Source organism: Musca vetustissima, unplaced genomic scaffold (genome assembly GCF_032173495.1).
Source record: "Musca vetustissima isolate MV318-11 ecotype Yass unplaced genomic scaffold, APGP_CSIRO_Mvet_v1 utg228040, whole genome shotgun sequence".
NCBI classification, from domain to species: domain Eukaryota; kingdom Metazoa; phylum Arthropoda; class Insecta; order Diptera; family Muscidae; genus Musca; species Musca vetustissima.
The window spans coordinates 63489-85488 of NW_026887405.1; the positions used below are offsets into that span (position 1 = coordinate 63489).

At 34.4% G+C, this 22000-nt stretch overlaps 1 protein-coding gene across 1 annotated transcript in view; it reads right to left on the minus strand.

The window, feature by feature from the left end:
- Positions 1-14260, minus strand: part of LOC133334980 (glutamate receptor-interacting protein 1-like) — a gene marked incomplete at its 3' end in the record, with an annotated part of 68183 nt that extends 53923 nt beyond the window's left edge. Inside the window, exon 1 of the mRNA XM_061543291.1 lies at positions 14132-14260. Within this exon, the coding sequence (XP_061399275.1) occupies positions 14132-14255 (124 nt within the window). The remainder of the gene's footprint in view (positions 1-14131) is intronic.
- Positions 14261-22000: the final 7740 nt, after the last annotated feature.

The window sequence follows — 22000 nt, forward strand, 5'->3', positions numbered from 1 at the left end:
CATCTCAACCCACAATCGGATTGTGTCGTCTCCCTTCCTCCATCACCAACAATATTTATCATATTCCACATATCATTAATTTTCGTTTTTGGACACAAAATTTCATCATTCCAATTTACAATTTCCCTATGCAACGATGCATTTATTGTCTATCAACCCCTTTGGGGTTTAGAAGAAAAAGATAGAGTGCAGCCATTAAATGGTGGATGACATGGCTGATGTTGTTTGGGCCTCTTAGCCTGTTTTATGATGATTTTATATGCATGTTGTCCAAAAATGTAGTCGCTATTATTTGAGAAATTCCATAAATTTAATGCTTGCCCCCCAAAAATAGATACACAATTGTGATTGGCTCAATAAAAATAAAAACATTTTGGATATTCGAATTTAATTTTGGGCTATTGTCCATAGGTGTGAAATTCCTAATTCATAGTTTCACTGAAAGGTTCAAAATGTTTGTTTCTTGTCGCAACATATCCCAGTATAACCCGAATATAAAATGGAAGTAACATATATCAGTTTCTTTGAAATGTTCAAAAGAGGATGTAGAATGTCAAGATGCAAGCAGATTTCCGAATAACCGAGTACATATCTCAACCTTAATTTAACTGTAATAAAAAAATTAGCATCCTGGTATTGTTTTATAATGCATTGAATTATGCCTCCGAATGTTGATAAGTGGTTTGAAACTGCTATTCTGAAAATTTTGCAGGATGCTTGTTATATTTTTCTTTCAAAATTCTATCACCCCAATTTACATAAACACAATATCTCCTTTTGGAACAAATACTCTTTAAAAGACACAATAAAAACGCCTTAGGGGAATTATAATTTTGTCTATTCCCCATTTGGTAGTCGTCGAATTGGATGTCTCTATGACTGGATATAATGATGCTGCTGCAGCTGATGGGGTTTTGTATCTATTATTTGAAATACCATAATTTCACTGGTCCCTAAAATAAAAACAAACAACAAAACTAAAAATTTTATTTGTGTTGTTATTGTGAATTTTGTTAATCTTCTTCTATGCCATTAGTATTTTATGGTGTCTTGCAGAATGTGTCTCTCTTTTTTGTCAACCCGTAAGGAAGGGATGAAAATTCAGTGGAGTGTGAGTTCTGCTTATTTTTTCTTGTGCACCAGACTGTATGCGTCATTATAATTTTTATTGGAGTGCAAATTTGTTGTACTTGCATTCCCTTTTTTGGTGGTGGACACGTGTTAATTAAAGATGCATTCAGCAAAAAAAAAGACGGGGAACACTTACAAGCTCTCACATCAACCAAACCACAAAAAGGCAGAGGATATGCTTGTTTGCAATTTGAGAATTTTTGTCTACGCTATTATGGGGTATTCCATAGGAAAATGGGAGTAAATTAAAATAATTAACTAAGTGCATTATTGAGATTTAGATTTTTTTCTGTGAAGTATTACATAAGACAATTAGGTCCCTTGTGTTTTCGATATGGTCCTATTTTCTTCGCGACCTAAAGACACTTTAAAAAATAAGCACAGAATCACTTTCTGAATCGATTAAGGCACACAAAGTACAGGTCGAATGTGATGAAATTATGAAATATGTAGCTAACACATATATTTGTATCCGTTTTGTGCATCAAAAACCCAGAGTTTCTCAGACTGAATTTTTCGTAGTGCCGTTTCCAATTTTATAGAAATCGGTTCATAATTATATATATCTTACATATTCTTTTTGTCTAATTTATTGCTAATTGTACATCGAAGGTCTGACCAATTGGGATGAAATATAACATAGCGTTCCAAACTAAGACTATAATGACATCTGCTGATTTTAGATATTGATCCCATATAGATTTTCATTCGATTTTAAGTAAATGATATCTATGTTTATTTGATTAGCACGAAATTTTGCATAGCGTATTGAAATCGTTCAAAATTAGATATAGCTCCCATATATATTAGGTTGGGGAAAAGAATCTGAATGTCCGATTTGGGCCAAATATCCAGCTTTTGTGTATGATTTGTTGCCATTTGAAAGCTAAATTATAATTGCTCTCTCATAGAAGTACTGCTTTCTATTGCAAAAAAACGCTAGTAGTCGATTTTCACAATCTTCCCTACATACAATTTTTTATCATTAAAGAAATTTTGGCAATGCCAAAAAATATGATAATCGATAGATTTATATCTCTAAAGATAGATCTATACCTCCTGGGCGATGTTACGATTGCTGACATGCCGGTCAACTTCGATCGTTTCTCCGATTTTATCGACGACCTACCTACCAGTGCCGGTCGTCGAAAAAATTCAAAAATTCCTGAACGGAATCCACGAAACCAAAATTGCACATAATTGGCTGTTACAGTACCAGGACCACAAAACACCATTCACTTTTTAGCCGCTTGGCTTGCATTTTCGCCTTTGTCAGAGAAAAACTGTAAAATGTACCGAATTTTCTCTTTGTTAACGTCCATTTTTAACACCATGTAACTCACAACTGAATGCACCAAACGGAAATAAGCAAAATCATTTTTTACTGCGAAATGTCACCCTTCCAACGAATATAAATCTGAAATTGTTTGATCGATACTTTACGAGAAATCTATCAGTACAGCCATCTGCCGAAACAATAATGGATTTATTTTTCCCCAACCTAATATATTCGTTCGATTTGAAGAAAATAGGCATCAACTACCCAATGTTTGTCCGATTGCGCGGAATTTTGCACAGCGTACCTAATAGAGCCTAGAATGCGGTGTATTTAGTTTCCTTCAAATCGGTTCAGATGCAGATACGTCTCCCATATATGTTTGTCCGACTTCATATTAATTTTGCTCCAAATACACAGCGAGGTGTTTAAAATATGTCGGACGACAATGCTGAGCAGTCTACTGTTCATCGACTTCAAGGAAGCATCCGACACCATCTGACGAACTACCAGATAAAAAGTATCGCACAAAAACAGAGTATCCCAGAAAATACGAATACTCAGTTCTTTACAGCAGGAACATAAGTCAACCCTTTAGGGTTCGCTATTGTACTGGATGAAATATTGAATGAAGTCTTTCTGAAGAGAAGATGAATAAAAACTATTCGCCTATACGGCAGAATAACGTAAAAGCTAAATGCATTTATAAACATATACCTCAGATTCATATGAAAATTTTTCATAAAGCTGTGAACCTAAAAAACCAGGAACCAACACATATGCAAAATAAATATCGAAAATGGAGATGGATTGGTCAAACCATGTCCATAGCATAACCCGATTGAATGAAATCCCCAAGGATCAGAATCGACCAAGAAATACCTGACGACGAATAGTGACCTAAGTCCATCTGATTTTGGTCGGACGTCTAGTGGTCGCCTAGTGTAGTCACTTGCCTGGCTCAGATTTGGATTTCACTTTTTGAATTCACGTTTGAATTCAAAATTGTCTGCAGCAAAAGATTTAATGAAATTCTTAGTGACAAATTACTCAGATTGTATTTCGTGTAATATTTATATAAATAGTTTATCGATAGCAGAGGGAACGGCCTTTTATTTCAAATTTAAGTCTTATAAATATGTACTAAAATTGTAATACTCTGTCAAAAAAATAATATTTATTTAATATGGATTCTTAAGAAATCAAAAAAAAAAATAATTTTTAGCAGGGACATTAGTTAGCCAGTGAGAATCCAAAATATCAAACTACAGCCAATTAGATTAAAAACCGTGTCGAATATTCTCGAAATACCCAAAATCGGAGGCACCGCTATATGGGAACATTAGCAAACATGATCCGTGTTAGTTTATATTCGGTCCACTCATCCCCATAGGTAGAGGCCGAATTTGTGTAAAATTTTAAGCAGAAATTTATTTCTGAAAATTGAAAAGTTTTCTTATACGCTTCGCATAATGTTAGCTTTCCTTTTCATTGCAAAACATAGATTATTAAGCTCTACTCGGAAGAGTATAAAAAACTCACTTAAAAAAATTCATTCATTCATGATCACGTCCTTACAGTCAAAATTCAAATAATAAAAATTGATGTTTCCTAAAATGAGAAAAATTCAAAATAATTCTCCAAATTTTTCAAATTATAAGAAAATATCTGTCTCATCGTTTTTCTATATTATTTTCCCATAAAATTTTATTTCATTTTTGTTTTTCGTTTTCAAAAGAATTGTAAAAGAATTTGGCTTTTAATTAAATATTTCACATCAATAATAATAGTTGGGCATTCGTAGAATCCAATACGAGAGAATATGTGAAGAAGCTACTGGGTGGGCGTTGTCTGTCAAATCAAAAAAAAAAAAATACTCCTCATGAACATCAACAATAGAAAACCATGTGGAGCAAAGCAAAAATGGAAAATAAAAACAATTGAACTATTGATCATTTCTAATGGAGCCAAGCAATTCATTGAAAATGTCAAAATAATTACAAAAACAAAGAAAAAAATACAAATGTCAACATTATAGAAAAATGTAGCAAATTGATGATTGAATTCTGTTAGGCAATTTGATGAAAATTGTTTGAGGAAATAAAAAAAACATGAGAAAGTGGAGCAACAAGCAATGTAAACTTTAACGAATAGGGTCAAACACTTGTATTAAATATATTTAAAATTAAAGAAACATATTTTTTATACTTTAATAAGGTATTTCATACCTCATAATACATATATGTATATATTTTAACCTGGGAGAGTTTGAAATGCTCCATAGTCTTATAAAAAAAACTCTAGTGTGCGTGTACTCCTAAACTATGTCTCCAACAACAAATTAGACTTAAAAATTGACACTTTAACATTAATATCCATTGAACATTTTTTGTGTGTTGTAGTTGAAGAGGTTTCTTTTGGAGATAACATTTATTTTGTTTGTGTAAAAAAATAATTATTTTTTCTTCTTTGCCTTCAAGAATGTGTATTATGTGTGTGTGTTTTGAGACAGGATGATCGTTATGATCTCTGTCTCAGAATGCCCAAGTGTAATGTTCAATTTGATGAAGTCGTCTCTTTGGAGTCATAAATTGCTGATAATTTGAATGAATTGATAAAATTAAATCTTCATAAAAAATAAGTGTAATTTTAGGCAATTTAGTGGCGCCAAGAAATTTCTGTGAGCCACCCCAGGCGTGGACTTGGATTTCTTAAAAATATTTTTTCAACGACCATCAACAGACGTGGATCAGATCATCATTAAGAGGCGTGGATTTTTTAAATATATTTTTTTCAACGACCATCAACAGGAGTGGAGTTTTTAAAAATATTTTTTCAGTGAATCAATAGCCGTGGATTTTTTAAAAATATTTTTCAACGACCATCAACTGGCATGGCCATCAAAAACGTGGATTTAAAAAAAACTTAAGATCCATCAATAGGCGTGGATTTTTTAAAAATATTTTTTCAATGATAATCAACAAGCAAGTATTTTTATACCCTTCACCACATTGTGGTACAGGGTATTATGTCTTTGTGCATATATTTGTAACATGCAAAAGAAAACGAGACAGGCATATGGTTCCTTTTGAGAATATGCATAGAATCACTTTCTGAGTCGATTTATGCATGTCCGTCCGTCTGTTGGTGTTAAATTATAAACAAAGTACAGGTCGCATTTATAATCCGATTTGGACGAAATTTTGAACAGCTTAATTGGGAAAAATCGGTTCAGATTTCAATATAGCTCCCATATATATTTTCGTCCGATTTAAGGTAAATGGTGTACCAAAGTCCCTTAATATCTTTCGATTTGCACGAAATTTGGGATAGCGTACTAAATTAAGTCAAGAGTGATGTGTGTTAAGTTTTGTGAAAATCAGTTCAGATTTAGATATATCTCCCATATGTATTTTCGTCCGATTTAAGATGAATGGTGCACCAAAGTCCCTACATATCTTTCGATTTGCACGAAATCCGGCATAGCGTACTGAATATAGGCTAGAATGGTGTGTGAGAAGTTGTGTGAAAATCGGTTCAGATTTAGATATACCTCTTATATATATTTTTGTCCGATTTTATGTAAGTGGTGCACCAAAGTTCCTATATATCTTTCGATTTGCATAAAATTTGGTATGGCGTACTCAATTAAGTCTGGAATGATGGGTGCTGAGTTTCGTGAAAATCGGTTCAGATTTAGATATAGCTCCCATATATATTTTCGTCCGATTTATGGTAAATGGTGCACCAAAGAAAATCGGTTCAGATTTAGATATAGCCCTATATATATATATATATATATATATATTTCGTCCGATTTAATGTAAATGGTGCATTAAAGTCCGAATATATTTTTCGATTTGCATTTTGTTTTTGCAAAATAGTCAGGCTTAATCCCAGTTTGTTGTTTTTATAAAAAACAACTATTTATTAGTGGGGAATGTAGGGCATTGTCCGCCGAGGGGTAAGGCAGGGAAGACTATAGTTTCGGATCTCGCCACTGTTCCTCATCAGTTCCCTTATTTTTTTGTTGGGATATTCTCCCCAGAAGCTATTAATAGCTTCTTTACAAAAAACCTTTCAAACCCAAATGTCTCTTGTGACAATTCGAAGTTCTTACGTTACCAGCGATACGACCCCAATGAGAAGTTCGTTTCGTTGGCACAAGGCATTTACAGACAACTACATTACATTTCCCACTGCTATGTGTCGTCACTTTGTGACGAATGCACATAACTTTGTTGTTGGTATTGCTAGTTAAAGCAATAAACCAAACAGTATGACCGTGCCTCGTCTACAACTTCAGTAGTGTTTGGCGGGTTATTTGGGATACCATTTGTATTTTGTTTTTGCAAAATAGTCAGGCTTAATCCCAGTTTGTTGTTTTTATAAAAAACAACTATTTATTAGTGGGGAATGTATGGCATAGCTTACTGAAATGAGTCTAGAATGATGTGTGCTAAGTTTCGTGAGGATCCGTTTGCTATAGCTCCCATATATATTTCCGTCCAATTTTATATAAATGGTGCACCAAACTCCTAATATTTGTCCGATTAACATGAAATTTTGCACAACGTATCAAACTGAGACTTCAATGACGTTATTGGAGTTTGTTGAAATTGGTGCCATAGCTTCCATATGTATTTCGAACGGGTGTCTGATTGAAACTGAACGTTTAACAGTGCGGCGTATCGAATAGCGTGCGTCAATTTTGCTATAAATCGTTTTCCATAAATTTGTCCTATGGTACGCAGACGACTCTAAATCTGCCCGAATCAAATTAAATTTACCACAGGTTGCAGAAAGACATGAGGACGTTTCCTTCGAGGGAACATTTACATTCAATGTACAATATACCCAAAGTGGTGAAGGGTATCATATAGTCGGCCCAGTCCGACTTTACTACTTTTCTTACAGGTTTAAACATATTTTTGCAATGACCATCAATAGGCGTGGATTTTTTAAAAATATTTTTTTTTCAAGAGAACAGATAAATTTTAGTCATGTCCTTTGAATGTGTTCTCCTTTCTATTAAAAACCAATATAACCTAAATGTACAATATTTCTCCAGTAATTTTGTGAAAATATTTAACAAATTCTTGTAAACAATTGTTAATTAATCATTGAAAACGCAACACATGGCAGCGCCACTACACTTTTTTTGCAGTACACAAACATTTTTTTATGATTAATTAAATTGAAACAATAACAGGCCAACAAAAAAAGTCATGTTCTCATGTTATTCGAGAATTTTTAGTGGGTGTTAAAATGTTTTCAGAGCAGTTTTTTTTCGTGGATGTCTTGTCCCAAAAATAACAATTTATTACCGAAATAAAAAGTGACGGCTGCCAACAATAATTAAACGAAGAAGAAACAAGAAATTTTGTTTCTAAAGAATTTCCTTATGATGATTGTTTGCAAAATAATTGCAAATATGTGAATTACAATGAATTCCAAGAATTCCTCTGAGTGAAATAAAATCAAATATTTTTCATATATTTGCCATTTTTAGTTGCATGAAATGTCAGAATATGGTGATGAATAATTCCATCATTATAACTATGATAATACACAAGTGCAACCAATACACATATATGTGCATTAGTGTTTCATATGCATACGTGTATCTTCTCTAAATGTGTGTGTGTGTGTCTATGTGCAGCTGTATAAGTAATTTTAATTAAATTCTTAATTACGCGTACGAATGCCATAAATTCATTAAATGCAATTCTCACATACGAAAATAAGCAACTTCTCAGGCAAATGCCTACACAATTTACAAACACACACACATACATACACAGGCATACAAACTCATGTACAGATAAAGAATTTTCTTCAACTTGTCAGTCCTCGTTTTTGTTTTTCTCACACACAAACTCTCTATCAAACTTAAGAAAAACTGCAATAACCTCACACACTATTACACACGGAACGTCTGTCAGCCATTGGAAGCAAAACGTGCTGCGGTTTTTAGCTAGACATGAAATATTTGATGATTACCAGTCAGTTAGACAGTCAGTCAGCCAAGCAGCCAAACCAACCAACCTTCTACACAATAAAAGTCACTCATTGCCACATTAAAAAAAGTTGTCGTAGTCGTCGATAAAAGCATTCCTTTGGAGCAGGCACACATACACACACAGAGGCACATCCATAAAGACTCCAATTCATCCCAGACAATAAGGAAGTTTTTGTGGAAGAATGTGCATTCTTTATTGTAGAATTAAACGCCAGTTTTTTTTTATCGAGAAGATACGAACTTCTAATATCGAGAGTAAGACACTAGACAACAAAAGTATCACCGCACTGAGGTCTTGAAAAAATTTAATTTTTTAAAGAATAGCTTTTCAAGAGTCACACAAGGCATGGATTTCCCAAGGACATAACAGCGTAGACTTTCCAACAGCAGAGGATAAAAAAGGAAATACAATGACAAAATAATATTAAAGCCAGTAAGGAAAGTAGTAAAGTCGGACTGGGCCGACTATATGATACCATGAATATTGTACATATGTATCCTTACAATTGCATGCCAATATTCCCAAATTTCGTGCAAATCGAAGAATATATAGGGTGCACTACTTAACTAAAATCGGGCGAAAATATATATGGGAGCTATATCTAAACCTGAACCGATTTTCTCGAAACTTAACACACATCGTTCTACACCTAATTCAGTACACTATATCGAATTTCGTGCAAATCGGAAGATATATAAGGACTTTGGTACACCATTTACATTAAATCGGACGAAAATATATATGGGAGCTATGTCGAAATCTAAACCGATTTTCCCAAAACTTACCACTCATCATTCTAGACTCAATTCAGTACGCTATGCCAAATTGAAAGATATATAGGGACTTTGGTCCACCATTTACATTATATCGGTCGAACATATATATGAGAGCTATATCTAAATCTGAACCGATTTTCATGAAACTTTGCACACCTCATTCTAGACTTAATTCAGTGCGCTATGCCAAATTTCGTGCAAATCGGAACATATATAGGGACTTTGATCGAACATTTACATTAAATCGGTCGAACATATATATGGGAGCTATATCTAAACCTGATCCGATTTTCAAGAAATTTTACACACATCATTCTAGACCTAATTCATTACGCTATGTCAAATTTCGGAAGATATGAAGGGACTTTGATAAATCATTTACATTAAATCGGACGAAAATTTATATGGGAGCTATATCTAAATCTGAACCGATTTTCAAGAAATTTTACACACATCATTGTAGACTCAATTCAGTGCGCTATGCCAAATTTAGTGCAAATCGGAACAAATATAGGGACTTTGGTCGAACACTTGCATTAAATCGGTCGAACATATATATGGGAGCTATATCTTAATCTGAACCGATTTTCAAGAAATTTTACACACATTATTCTGGACTCAATGCAGTACGCTATGCCAAATTTCGTGCAAATCGGAACATATATAGGGACTTTGGTTCACCATTTACATTAAATCGGTCGAAAATATATATGAGCTATATCTAAATCTCAACCGAAATTTTACACACATTATTCTAGACTCAATTCAGTACGCTATGCCAAATTTCGTGCAAATCGGAAGATATAATGGGTCTTTGTTTGGTAAACCGTTTACATTAAATCGGACGAAAATATAAATGGGAGCTGTATGTAAATCTGAACCGATTTTTCCCAATTTCAATAGGTTTCGTCCTTGGGCCAAACAAATGAACTGTGCCAAACTTCATCCAATTCGGATTATAAATTCGACCTGTATTTTGTTTACAATTTAACATGGACGGACATGCATAAATCGACTTAGAAAGTGATTCTATGCATATTTTCAAAAGGAACCATGTGTCTATCTCGTTTTCTTTTGCCTGTTACAAACATATGCACAAAGACATAATACCCTGTACCACAGTGTGGTGAAGGATATAAATACGTATTTAAAAATATGGTCACAAGGGTTTGTTTTTAAATTAATTTCGTCAATTTTCGCCTGTGAAGGCCTTTTTAAAAAGTTCACAAAAATATTTCCCTCAGAGACATTCCCTCCCTCTTCATCATCATCAAAATTAGTATACTTTACTAATACGAATTTTTATAAGCCACCATTCATATGAGACATAAGAAATATTTTCAATAAAAATAAAAAATACAATCAATATTAAACTTCTATAAATAGCAAACATTTTTATTTGATTTTAATCTCGGTAATAAAATAATTTCCATGCGTAAAACATTTAAAGATTCAGCTAACCCTATTTTTCATAATTCTTTCTCCCACTACCAAATTCTCCCACTTCTTCTTTTTCAGAAAGTCATATCAATTACAGTTATTAAAATGTACATAAAGAAACAAATCTCACATAAAATAAATCTAACTAACAATTTAAGGCACAGACACACACTCGAACACAAAATGAGCTTTGTCATTCGAATTTCTAATGCACTGAAGAGACTGACAGCCGGCAGGCGGGCGAGCGATTCAGACAGACAAATGTTGCTTTCATTAATCGAAATGTTAATACTCGCTGAACTTTTTTTGTAAGAATAAATGAATGGCGGACGCTTTTCACTTGGTAAATATGGCCTTTAGTGGGCCACGCGTTACGATTCACTTGAAATTGTCTAATGGTGTTTGACACACTCGTACAGACACACACACACACAAGCACACACTCAGATGAGCTTGCATATATTGTATTGAGTATATCATAAACAATGCTATAAAGAAGCAATCAACAACTGGCTATGGCTATCCGGCAAATATAAAGTGCAACATGTAAGGGAAGGGGGGAGGGTGATGGTGAGGCAGCTAAGTTAAAGCAAATAAATAGCCATAAATTTAAATTAAAATTGAAATGGTATTGGAATGGAATGGGAAAACCCCCCTTCGGCAATTCAATGTGCTCTTTAGGGGACGAGAGAGGCAAAGTGGTTTCAATAGAACTGCATTGTTGTAATGCTTTTTTCGATGAAACAGTTAAGTAATGAGTGACAGGCAATTAGATTAAGATTTAAGTCAAATTTACGAAGTCAGAAACGATTGGGGATTTTTTCTGGAAAGATGAAATAGAATTGGGTAGAAAAAATTCTTTAAAATCTAACCTTCTAGTGGACTCTACAAATATACTTTAAAACCAGTAAGGGAAGTAGTAAAGTCAGATGGGGCCGACTATATGATACCCTTCACCACTTTGGTTGAATCCTAAAAGACGTCGTTCTTTTAAAGACCATTAACATGACATTTCATCCATAAACATGTCATTCTGCAACCTATACCAAATTTTTCAGTTGATCAGATGTATAGTTGCTTCTTACAATGGAACAAAATTATGTAAATCAATAAAAGCTATATCGAAATCTAAACCGTTTCATCGAAACTTGTCACAGGTTAGGTTATACTAATCTCAGTATGTTTTGTGCATATCGGCCACATTTTGAGCTCTTGGTGCCTAATTTACTTAAAATCGGAAGAAAATATATATGGGAGCTCTATTCAAATCTGCACCGATTTCAACAAAACTTTCCACACGCTAGGTTATACTAATTCCTGTACGTTGTGCAAAATTTTGTACCAAACGGCCTAACTAAGGGTCTTTGGTGCACCTTCTATTTTATTGGTTGTACAAAATTTTCTATCAATTTTGAGTAAAATCGGACGAAAATATATATATAGAAGCTATATCTAAATCTGAACCGATTTCAACGAGACTTGCCAGAGGTTAATTTATATTAACTACAGTTCATTGTACAAAATTGTGTGGCAATCGGACAAAATTTGGGTCTTTAGTGCACAATTTACATAAAATCTAAAGAAAATATATATAGGAGCTATGTCTAAATCTGAACCGAAACTTAGCACACATCACTCTAGTCTAGAGTTTGGTGCAGATTTTATATCTAACTTCTAGGTTATACTAACTTCAGTACACTATGCCAAATTTTGTGCAAATCGAAAAATATTTAGGGACTTTGGTACACTATCTACATTAAATCGGATGAAAATATATATGGGAGCATATCTATATCTGAACCGATTTACACGAAACTTAACACACATCATTGGTGGACTTTGGTGCACCATTTACATTAAATCGGACGAAAATATATATGGGAGCTATATCTAAATCTAGACCGACTTTCAGGAATCTTAACACACACCATTCTAGATCTAATTCTGTGCGCTATGCCAAATTTCGTGCAAATCGAATAGGGACACCATTTATCTAAAATCGGGCGAAGCTATATATGGGAGCTGTATCTAAATCCTAACCGATTTTCAGAAAACTTCACACACACCATTCTAGATCTAATTCGGTGCGCTGTGCCAAATTTCGTTCAAATCGAAAGATATATAGGGACTTTGGGGCACTATTTACATTAAATCGGACGAAAATATACATGGGAGCTATATCTAAATCTAAACCGATTTTCAGGAAACTTTACGTACGTCATTCTAGGATTACTGCAGTAAGCTATGCCAAATTTCGTGCAAATCGATATATATATATATATATGTGTGCTTTGGTGCACCATTTACCTAAAATTGGACAAAATTATATATGGGAGCTATATCTAAACTTGAACCTATTTTTTCCAATTTCAATAGTGTTCGTCCTTGTGCTATATAAATGATAAATGCGACCTGTAATTGGTTTACAATTGAACATCAACAGACGGACGGACATGCATGAATCGACTCAGAAAGTGATTATATGCATATTCTCAAAAGGAACCATGGGCCTATGAAAGCCTCCCCACTTCAGCTCGTCTATGAAAGACTCCCTGCTTCAGCTCGTCTATGAAAGACTCCCTGCTTCAGCTCGTCTATGAAAGACTCCCTGCTTCAGCTCGTCTATGAAAGACTCCCTGCTTCAGCTCGTCTATGAAAGACTCCCTGCTTCAGCTCGTCTATGAAAGACTCCCTGCTTCAGCTCGTCTATGAAAGACTCCCTGCTTCAGCTCGTCTATGAAAGACTCCCTGCTTCAGCTCGTCTATGAAAGACTCCCTGCTTCAGCTCGTCTATGAAAGACTCCCTGCTTCAGCTCGTCTATGAAAGACTCCCTGCTTCAGCTCGTCTATGAAAGACTCACTGCTTCAGCTCGTCTATGAAAGACTCCCTGATTCAGCTCGTCTATGAAAGACTCCCTGCTTCAGCTCGTCTATGAAAGACTCCCTGCTTCAGCTCGTCTATGAAAGACTCCCTGCTTCAGCTCGTCTATGAAAGACTCCCTGCTTCAGCTCGTCTATGAAAGACTCCCTGCTTCAGCTCGTCTTTGAAAGACTCCCTGCTTCAGCTAGTCTATGAAATACTCCCTGCTTCAGTTCGTCTATGAAAGACTCCCTGCTTCAGCTCGTCTATGAAAGACTCACTTCAGCTCGTCTATGAAAGACTCCCTGCTTCAGCTCGTCTATGAAAGACTCACTTCAGCTCGTCTATGAAAGACTCCCTTTAGTTCGTCTATGAAAGACTCCCTTCAGCTCGTCTTTGAAAGACTCACTTCAGCTCCTCTATGGAAGACACTCTGCTTCAGCTTGTCTATAAAAACTACCCTTTGCTTTTCTATAAAGACTCCCTTCATCACTTCTATAATACCTAAAGACTCTTCTGCTCGTGTATAAAGACTATCTTCGACTTGTCCAGGTCAAATATTAACGATGATATAACCTCATTTCCTTTTAAATATTTTTAATTTTTCATTTTTTTTTTAACTTACCCGACAACATGGGAGCCAATTGCATTGCTCCATTGCCAACCGGATCATGTTTGTCATCATTTTTCATGGGTCCACTGCGGCCGGAAACACAGCTGATGGGTTTTTTGGTTTTCCACAGCTTCATTTTGAAATGATTTCACTTTTGTATTCCCTTACTAAATATTCCAATTTGTTTGTTTTTGAAATGCCAATTTTTGGGTTTTTTCTTCAACACTTTCAAAAAAATATTTCAAATTTTCAAAATTCCTTCAATTTTTTATAAACACAACATCATTTTGGCTTAGGCACTTCTTCTTCTAACTTTTTTTGTTTACTTTGTTTTGAACTTATTTATTTAATAAAATATTTGGAAACTTTGTGTTGTTGTGGTTGTTGTTTTTATTTTAGCCAAAACTCAAAATTGTTTACATTATTTCCAATACAAATACGAAAATTTATCGGTTATGCTATGCGGGAAATAGTGGAGAGAACTTATTTTTGATTTGTATTTTTGTTATTTCTTTATTTTTTGGTTAAGTTTGCTATTTTGTTTTTGTGTTGTTATTGTTGCTGTTGTTTGTATGTTCTTCTTGTTCTTCTTTTACAAAACTGCATTTATTTTTAAATATTTTTTCTTCTCATTTTTTGGTTGTTTGGCTATCTTTGTCATGCTGTGGTGCAAGAATATTCTTCTGTCAGACAACGCTGCTATTTTTTATTTTATAGGTTATACCGTAAAGGGGGATAAATTCCCCCCTTTTCTTTTTTGTATGAAAATCACCAGACAATTCAAATGAACTCAGCGGCGACGACGACGACACAAAACACACTTACGACGTCACTCATTTATATAGAAGACGAGGATGAAGAAGACAAAAAAATAGAAAACTTTGGCACACGTTTTTCGTAATTTTGGCCACCGTTACACTCAGCCCACAAATAAAAAAAAAACTTTTCTCGATACGAAAAGTGAATCAACCATAAAAACTTGAAAATGTTGAAAATTGCGTAGACCGCCGACAAACGAATGAACGAACGAATGACTTGGGTCAGCGTATCCAATATTGGGTATTCATTAGCGTTTTGGTTTTTGTGTTATTTTTTCTGTACCGTGATGTTCACTCAATGTAATTTTTCTTTTTGGTATCACATGAAAAGGAAACCGTTTTCACTTTCAATTTTCAAAAGACCCGAGCGACGAGCTATAATTTATTTCGATTTCAAGCATAAATTTATTTCTTCCGTTACGTTGTTGTTTTTGTCGGTTTTGTTTTTTTTCACAAAATTTTCTTTGAACTCTGTTACACGCTCGATTAGTTCTTATAACGTCACATAATTTTCACAATTTTTTTTCTATTCAATATATTTTCAGGCCCATCATTGCCTTGTTTCCAATTAGAATTTTTCTTCTTCGTTTTCGGTTTTTCTTCACAACAAAAATATACCTTCGACGACCGTCTTTACACGGCCACACGATATTTTATTCTATGGCCACTGATCCCCAAATGAGAACAAGCTGCCAGCTAGTCAGCCACACTCACTCACTGATCTATAACAGCACAAACACACACAAATATTCATAGTTTTCCCCCAAAAAAGGAAGACTTGTAAAGCACTCATACACTTATCGCCTCAATGGCAGGCAGGGCTTCTCACAAAACACTTTTCTTCCTCTTCGGCAAATTGTAAACAAAATAACAACAAACACAACAGTAGATCTCCTCAACAACTGTTGCTTCTTCTTCTTGCTCTCACTTTCATGCTCATTTCCGTTATTCTCCACGGCAATACGAATTTATTCTCGTTGTTGCGAGAGTACTATTTTGTGGAGCAATATATTTTCCCGTTATTCCAACAGTAAACGTTGTTGCTTCATACGCGGCTTTTCGGTGACTAACAGAGACGATTTGTCATCGGCATTGTATAGGACTCTATGTCGTCTGCTCTGTTGGCATGGCTACAGAGAGTGACGTTAGCGTCGCTGCGGCGTAATGTATTGGCGCCGGGGTTTCCTTTTCATTGGGTTTTGTTTGTGTGTGCTTTGTTGTCCGTTGATAAACGAATGAGGGATTGTGTGTGTAAGTTGTTTTTGTTTTGCTAGGCATGAAACATGTTGATGGAAATAAACATGGCTGAGGGGTTGTGTCTCGGCTAAATAAATGTTGCGTACACATACTTCAATGTTGCATTGAATTAAGTAACAGGTGGAAATATCAGTAAGCCGATTTTGAAGACGAGGATTTTTTAAAGAATATTTTTAAGCAAAAATATAGAGAGTGGATTTTTTAAAGAATATTTTTAAGCAAAAATATAGAGCGTGGAATTTTTAATGAGCATATATGAGGAAAAAATGTATGGGGTTAATTTTTAAAGAATAGTTTTTAAGCAAAAATATATGGTATGTTTTTAAGATATATATAAGGCTTAGATTTTATAAAAATATTTTTTAAGAAATATATAAGGCTTGGATTATTTAAAAATATTTTTTAAGAAATATATAAGGCCTGCATTTTTAAAAACATTTTTATAAGCAAAAAAATAAAATTTGAATAAAATACTTGCCCACCTCACCTATAGGAAATTCGAAATGTAAATTGCCAAAACTCTCCATCTACATCTTCGAGATTTAAACACAATAATAAAATTAAAACAAAAATAAATATGAGGAAACCATTACCTGTAATATCGGTCAAATAATTTTATTTTGGATATTTGCCATTAAAATGGAAATTGTCATTACTGCACTGTGACAACTTCATTTGCCACATTTTGGCAAAGACTCCATGAAATTTGAATTAGAAATGTTTATGTTTTCTTGAAGACACATTTATACATACACAGCTACTAGATTTCTTGTGTTTTTTATCTTTATGGTAATTTGATTTCCTCTAAAAATATCAAATTTTATGCGGTCATGCGTTGATGATGTCTATAATAAATATTAAATAGTCGTGCACATCCCATACCATGCCCATTGAAGTGTCAAATAAATATGTCAGCATAATGAAAAACCAACAGTGAGGAGTGATTCGAGCAAGGCAAGTGCTTGGGATTTTTTTTTCTATCCGTGTGTTGAACATAAATAATTTTGAATTGAGAATTTACCTGTAGAATAATGATCTGGTCCATAATATAGCCATAATTGGATGTTTAATAAAGTATAGAAATAAATTTTGGAGGAGAATAACTAAAAATGGAGTTGCATCAAATTAAGAAGTTTGGCAAATTTAAATTTTTATTTCATTTTCTACCAAATAGAATTTAGATATGGAAGTGAAGATTTCATTAAATAACGAAATGTTAATCCGTAATCTTAGTCAACGGATGACATATTCACACTGAGGGAATGTATATATGTGGTATCGGTTTTTTCCCCTGTGTACCACAAAAATGGGGTGACAAATATTTCCATGCGCAGCACTTTAAATTTAAATGAAATGAAGTGACAAAAGTTCAAAGAAAATACCGAAGCTGTACACATTTGTTGACTGTTTGGATAACATAGATACTCTATCACTGAAATAAATTTCAATATCCAAATACATAAATGTCAATCGTTAAATTGTTTCAATACTATAAAAATTGAATACTAAAAACAAATGAGTGTTAAATGTTTGTCGATTTGGGGGTAGTGATATGTACAAGAATACGTTTGATACGGAATGCAGTGTATTTTAGACGTCAGTACCTTGACCATTTTTAGTTCCGTTCCAGATCCTGAATAAATCTACAAATTTAAAAGTTTTGCAACCTTTTACCCGAAACCCATTCATGTATCCAAAAAAACTATTAAAATTTTGGAACAACTCTAGTTTAGGAAAAACGCACAGATTTTTTCTGATTTTTTTTCAGAGGTAGGTATTTTTACCCTATATTTTTTTCTTGGGGGACGTACTCGGTTACCTGGTTATTAAACCCGGAAGTGAGGGTACCCGTACTGGGTTATACCCGGTTAATATAAAATGGGTATCATTTTAAAGCTTATAAAAATACCTTTCCATTGAGTTCTGATGTGTGTTACCTCAAATCTTTGAAGATACAGTCAAAAAACTGGGTTTTGGACCCCGATTTTTTTGAAAAACCAACATCGGCTACGCGACATAATCTCTTGTTAAATATAATAGTTTTTTTTTTTTGGATGACCGGCCTTCGGCCGGGGATTTAAAATTTTCTCCTATGGACAGATACCAAAACCAGCTACGCGACAGAAACTCCTTTTAAATAGAATATTTTTTGTGTAGCCGGTCTTCGGTCGAGGCTTTAAAACTTTCTCCTATGGACATATACCCACATCGGCTACGCGACAGAATCTCCTGTTATATAGAGTAGTTGTTTGGGAGGCCGGCCTTCGGCCGAGGATTTAAAACTTTCTCCTATGGACAGATACCAACATCGGCTACGTGACAGAATCTTCTTTTAAATAGAATAGTGTTTTGGGTGGGTAAAATATTAGCGTGGATTTTTATACCCTATACAACTATGTTGTCAGGGTGTTATAGCTTTGTGCATGTTATATAGAATAGTTCTTTTGGGAGGCCGGCCTTCGGTCGAGGATTTGAAACATTCTCCTATGGACAGATACCAACACCGGCTACGTGACAGAATCTTCTTCTAAATAGAATAGTGTTTTGGGTGGGTTAAATATTAGCGTGGATTTTTATACCCTATACAACTATGTTGTCAGGGTGTTACAGCTGTGTGCAGCCCCAAGAGTTTGTAACGCCGCGAAATATTGGTCCTAGACCCACCGATCATCATATCTCGACTAGCTAAGTCGATCTAGACATTAGTGTCTGTCCGTCTTCCATTATATTTTGTAAACAGGATACAGGCCACAATTATGGACCAATCTTCACGAAATTTTGTATGTAGGATGGGTTCTGGCGAATGAGGACCCCTATTATTTCTGGTAAAGATCGGTTAATATTTAGGCGGTGAAATGGACTAAATACTAATTTTTTGTCGATTTTTCTGGTCGTTCCAGAGGCCGCAATTATGATCCGAACATCGTGAAATTTTACATGGAAAAGGGGATCGGGCCAAAGAATAAGCATGTCGATCTTTAGGTCAATATTTAGCAGGTCAAATGGACCCTGACTTTTGTGGAGTGGCTGACCTTTCAATTGATACCAATTATATTGTCGTATGTTCTCCGATGTGGGAGTTACACTTAAATATTTACAGGTGCTATTCAGATATTATTTAGTAACCCATTTCCACACCAGAGGGCGGAAGTATAACGCTGATCGATTTGAAATTTTCCATGGGGTTCCAGTTATGGTCAAGGACAGCGCTTATAATTTTCGATGATTATCAGATAATAACTTTGGGATGAAGTGGACCGAAAACATAATTTTTTGCAATTTTTCGAATCGATCTGTAGGCCACAGTTATAAGCCGATCATCACCATACAACCCACGCTAAAGTCAATCTGGACAAGTAATAAGAAGGGCTGTACTGAATATTAGTAATATTCGGAAAATATGTCAGTGTATGGAAGATTTGCTGTTGACCTCTAATCGGGCAAGAGGGTGCAAATGTCACGAAATATTTCCCAGGCTCGAAATAAACTTCCTTAGAAATTGAGAACACCGTTGTATTTGTGTAGGGTATCGTATGGTCGGCTCCGGCCGACTATACTGCTCCGCTTACTGGTTTAATAATTATTGTTTGAATATAAGCGTAGATTTCGAATATTTTTTTTAGTATAAGCGTAGATTTTTTTAAATTATTTATTTTCGGTATAAGATTTAAATAATATTTTTTTCAATATAAGCGTGATGTTTTAGGAGGAAATAGAACGTATCAAGCAAAGCCATTGTTGTTTGTTACTTAGATAAATTGTGTGATTTTCGAACATTTTACTCAATTTAGATTTGATGGTATAATCCCACAGAACAATGGCAATTAATTGTCTATAAGCGCCATTTAATTTCAAACTATTTTAGATGTTTTGTTCTTTCCAAATAACATTTCACCAATTGGAGTTTTTCCGATTCATTTGTTTTCAACTTTCACTCATCACTGGTGTCAACTACAACAAAAACGATTCAAATTAAATAATGACGATATTGAATGAAAACCCCACCTGCATTATTATGTCACAATACACGTAAGAATAAACATAAATAAAATAGCACATGACTTAATTTTATTTAAATAGGAATACTTTTTCTAAATTGATTCTATGTAGTGCCTATGCCAGTAGAGATGACACAATTTTAAAATTTTTATATTAAAAACTGAGATTATAAACAAAAAACATACATTTATATGGAAACTACATCATAACAGGGGGTATTCAAATGAATTAATTTACGACGCGTCTTCCATTGTAAGGTTGCTCGAATACTCTCTCTAAGGTTTAGAAAAAAATTTTCAAAATCTCTAAAATTTCGAATGAAGTTTGTTGTTTTCAGAATCCCATTTTAGCTGGTCAAATAAAATTAAAAATTATTAATAAAATTATTTGTCTCCTAGGCTTTATTCACCACCAACTCCCGGTATGCATAGGGTTTAGGATGCTCAATGTTTCGTTCTTAGTTTGGATTTTATATGTAAGTCAAAAATTGTTATAGTAATTTTAAGAAACCTTGTGTAAACGATGCTTTACATGCGTCATGCGTATGTTTATCTGTTTATAACGTGGTATTCAGATTGAGGACTATTTACAATTTGTAAGCAACTTATTTCCGTCCACCTGATTTCATATTATCTGTGATAAATATTTATAAAAATTGTAAATTTATGTTTATTTTGATGATTACCATGTGGCAGATTGAAACAAACTAGCATACAATCAGAATTTCGAAGTTCCGTATTTATGATAGCAGCCATCTGTTTGAGCTATTGTTGGGTGGCGTCATGCTTTTTTACCATTTCTGTTTATTCTTGCGAACAGAAGTTTAGTCAGATTCTGAAGTTGTGTTCTGTTTCAATGTAAACTTTCAATAAGTACGTATAGAAACATTTAAATTAAACACAAATTTAATGAAAACCAGTGAACGCAGCAGTATAGTCGGACGGGGCCGACCATATGATACCCTACACAATTAAAAAGAAAACTTTCTGCGGTTCTATATTCTGAGCCTGGGCAATATTTCATGATATTTGCACATTTTTTACCGATTATAGATCTTGAATATTGATCGATCATCATCTAAACAGCCGCTCTAAGTATCCCCTTCACCTTGTAAAATATGTGATGTTCTGCATATAATAATTGCCTCTAGAGCGACTAGAAAATCTGACAACAATTACAATTTTCGGTTCATTGCACCCCCTGAATGGAATCTCAACTTTACCGCAAACTATACGCGTCGTCCTTGGCCATAATCGGAACTTTATGTACAATTTCAAAGCGATCAGCACGACATTTCCGTTCTCTAATGGGGTAATATTAATACTATGCACATAGTCACCTTGACCTAATTACGTATAACTCCCACATCAGAGTACATACAATCATATAATTGGTATCAATTTAAAGGTCTTGGATATACGATCAACCTTTCGGGTATATGTCCTTCAGGAGCAAGTATATACGCCCCAGAATAAAAATTTCGTAATTTTTCTCACAGAAGTCTGGGTCCATTTGACACGCTAAATATTGACCGATCTTTATCAAAACAGGCATGCTTATTCTTTTGCCCGACCCCCCTCTCCATGTAAAATTTTACGATGTTCGGACCATAGCTGCGGCCTCTGGAGAGCCCAGAAAAACCGACAAAAATTAAGTATTTGGTACATTTCATCCCCTAAATATTAACCGATCTTTACCAAAAACAATAGGGTTCTTCATTGACCAGAACCCATCCTACATGCAAAATTTCGTGAAGATTGGTCCATAACTGTGGCCTGTATCGTGTTTACAAATTATAATGGACATA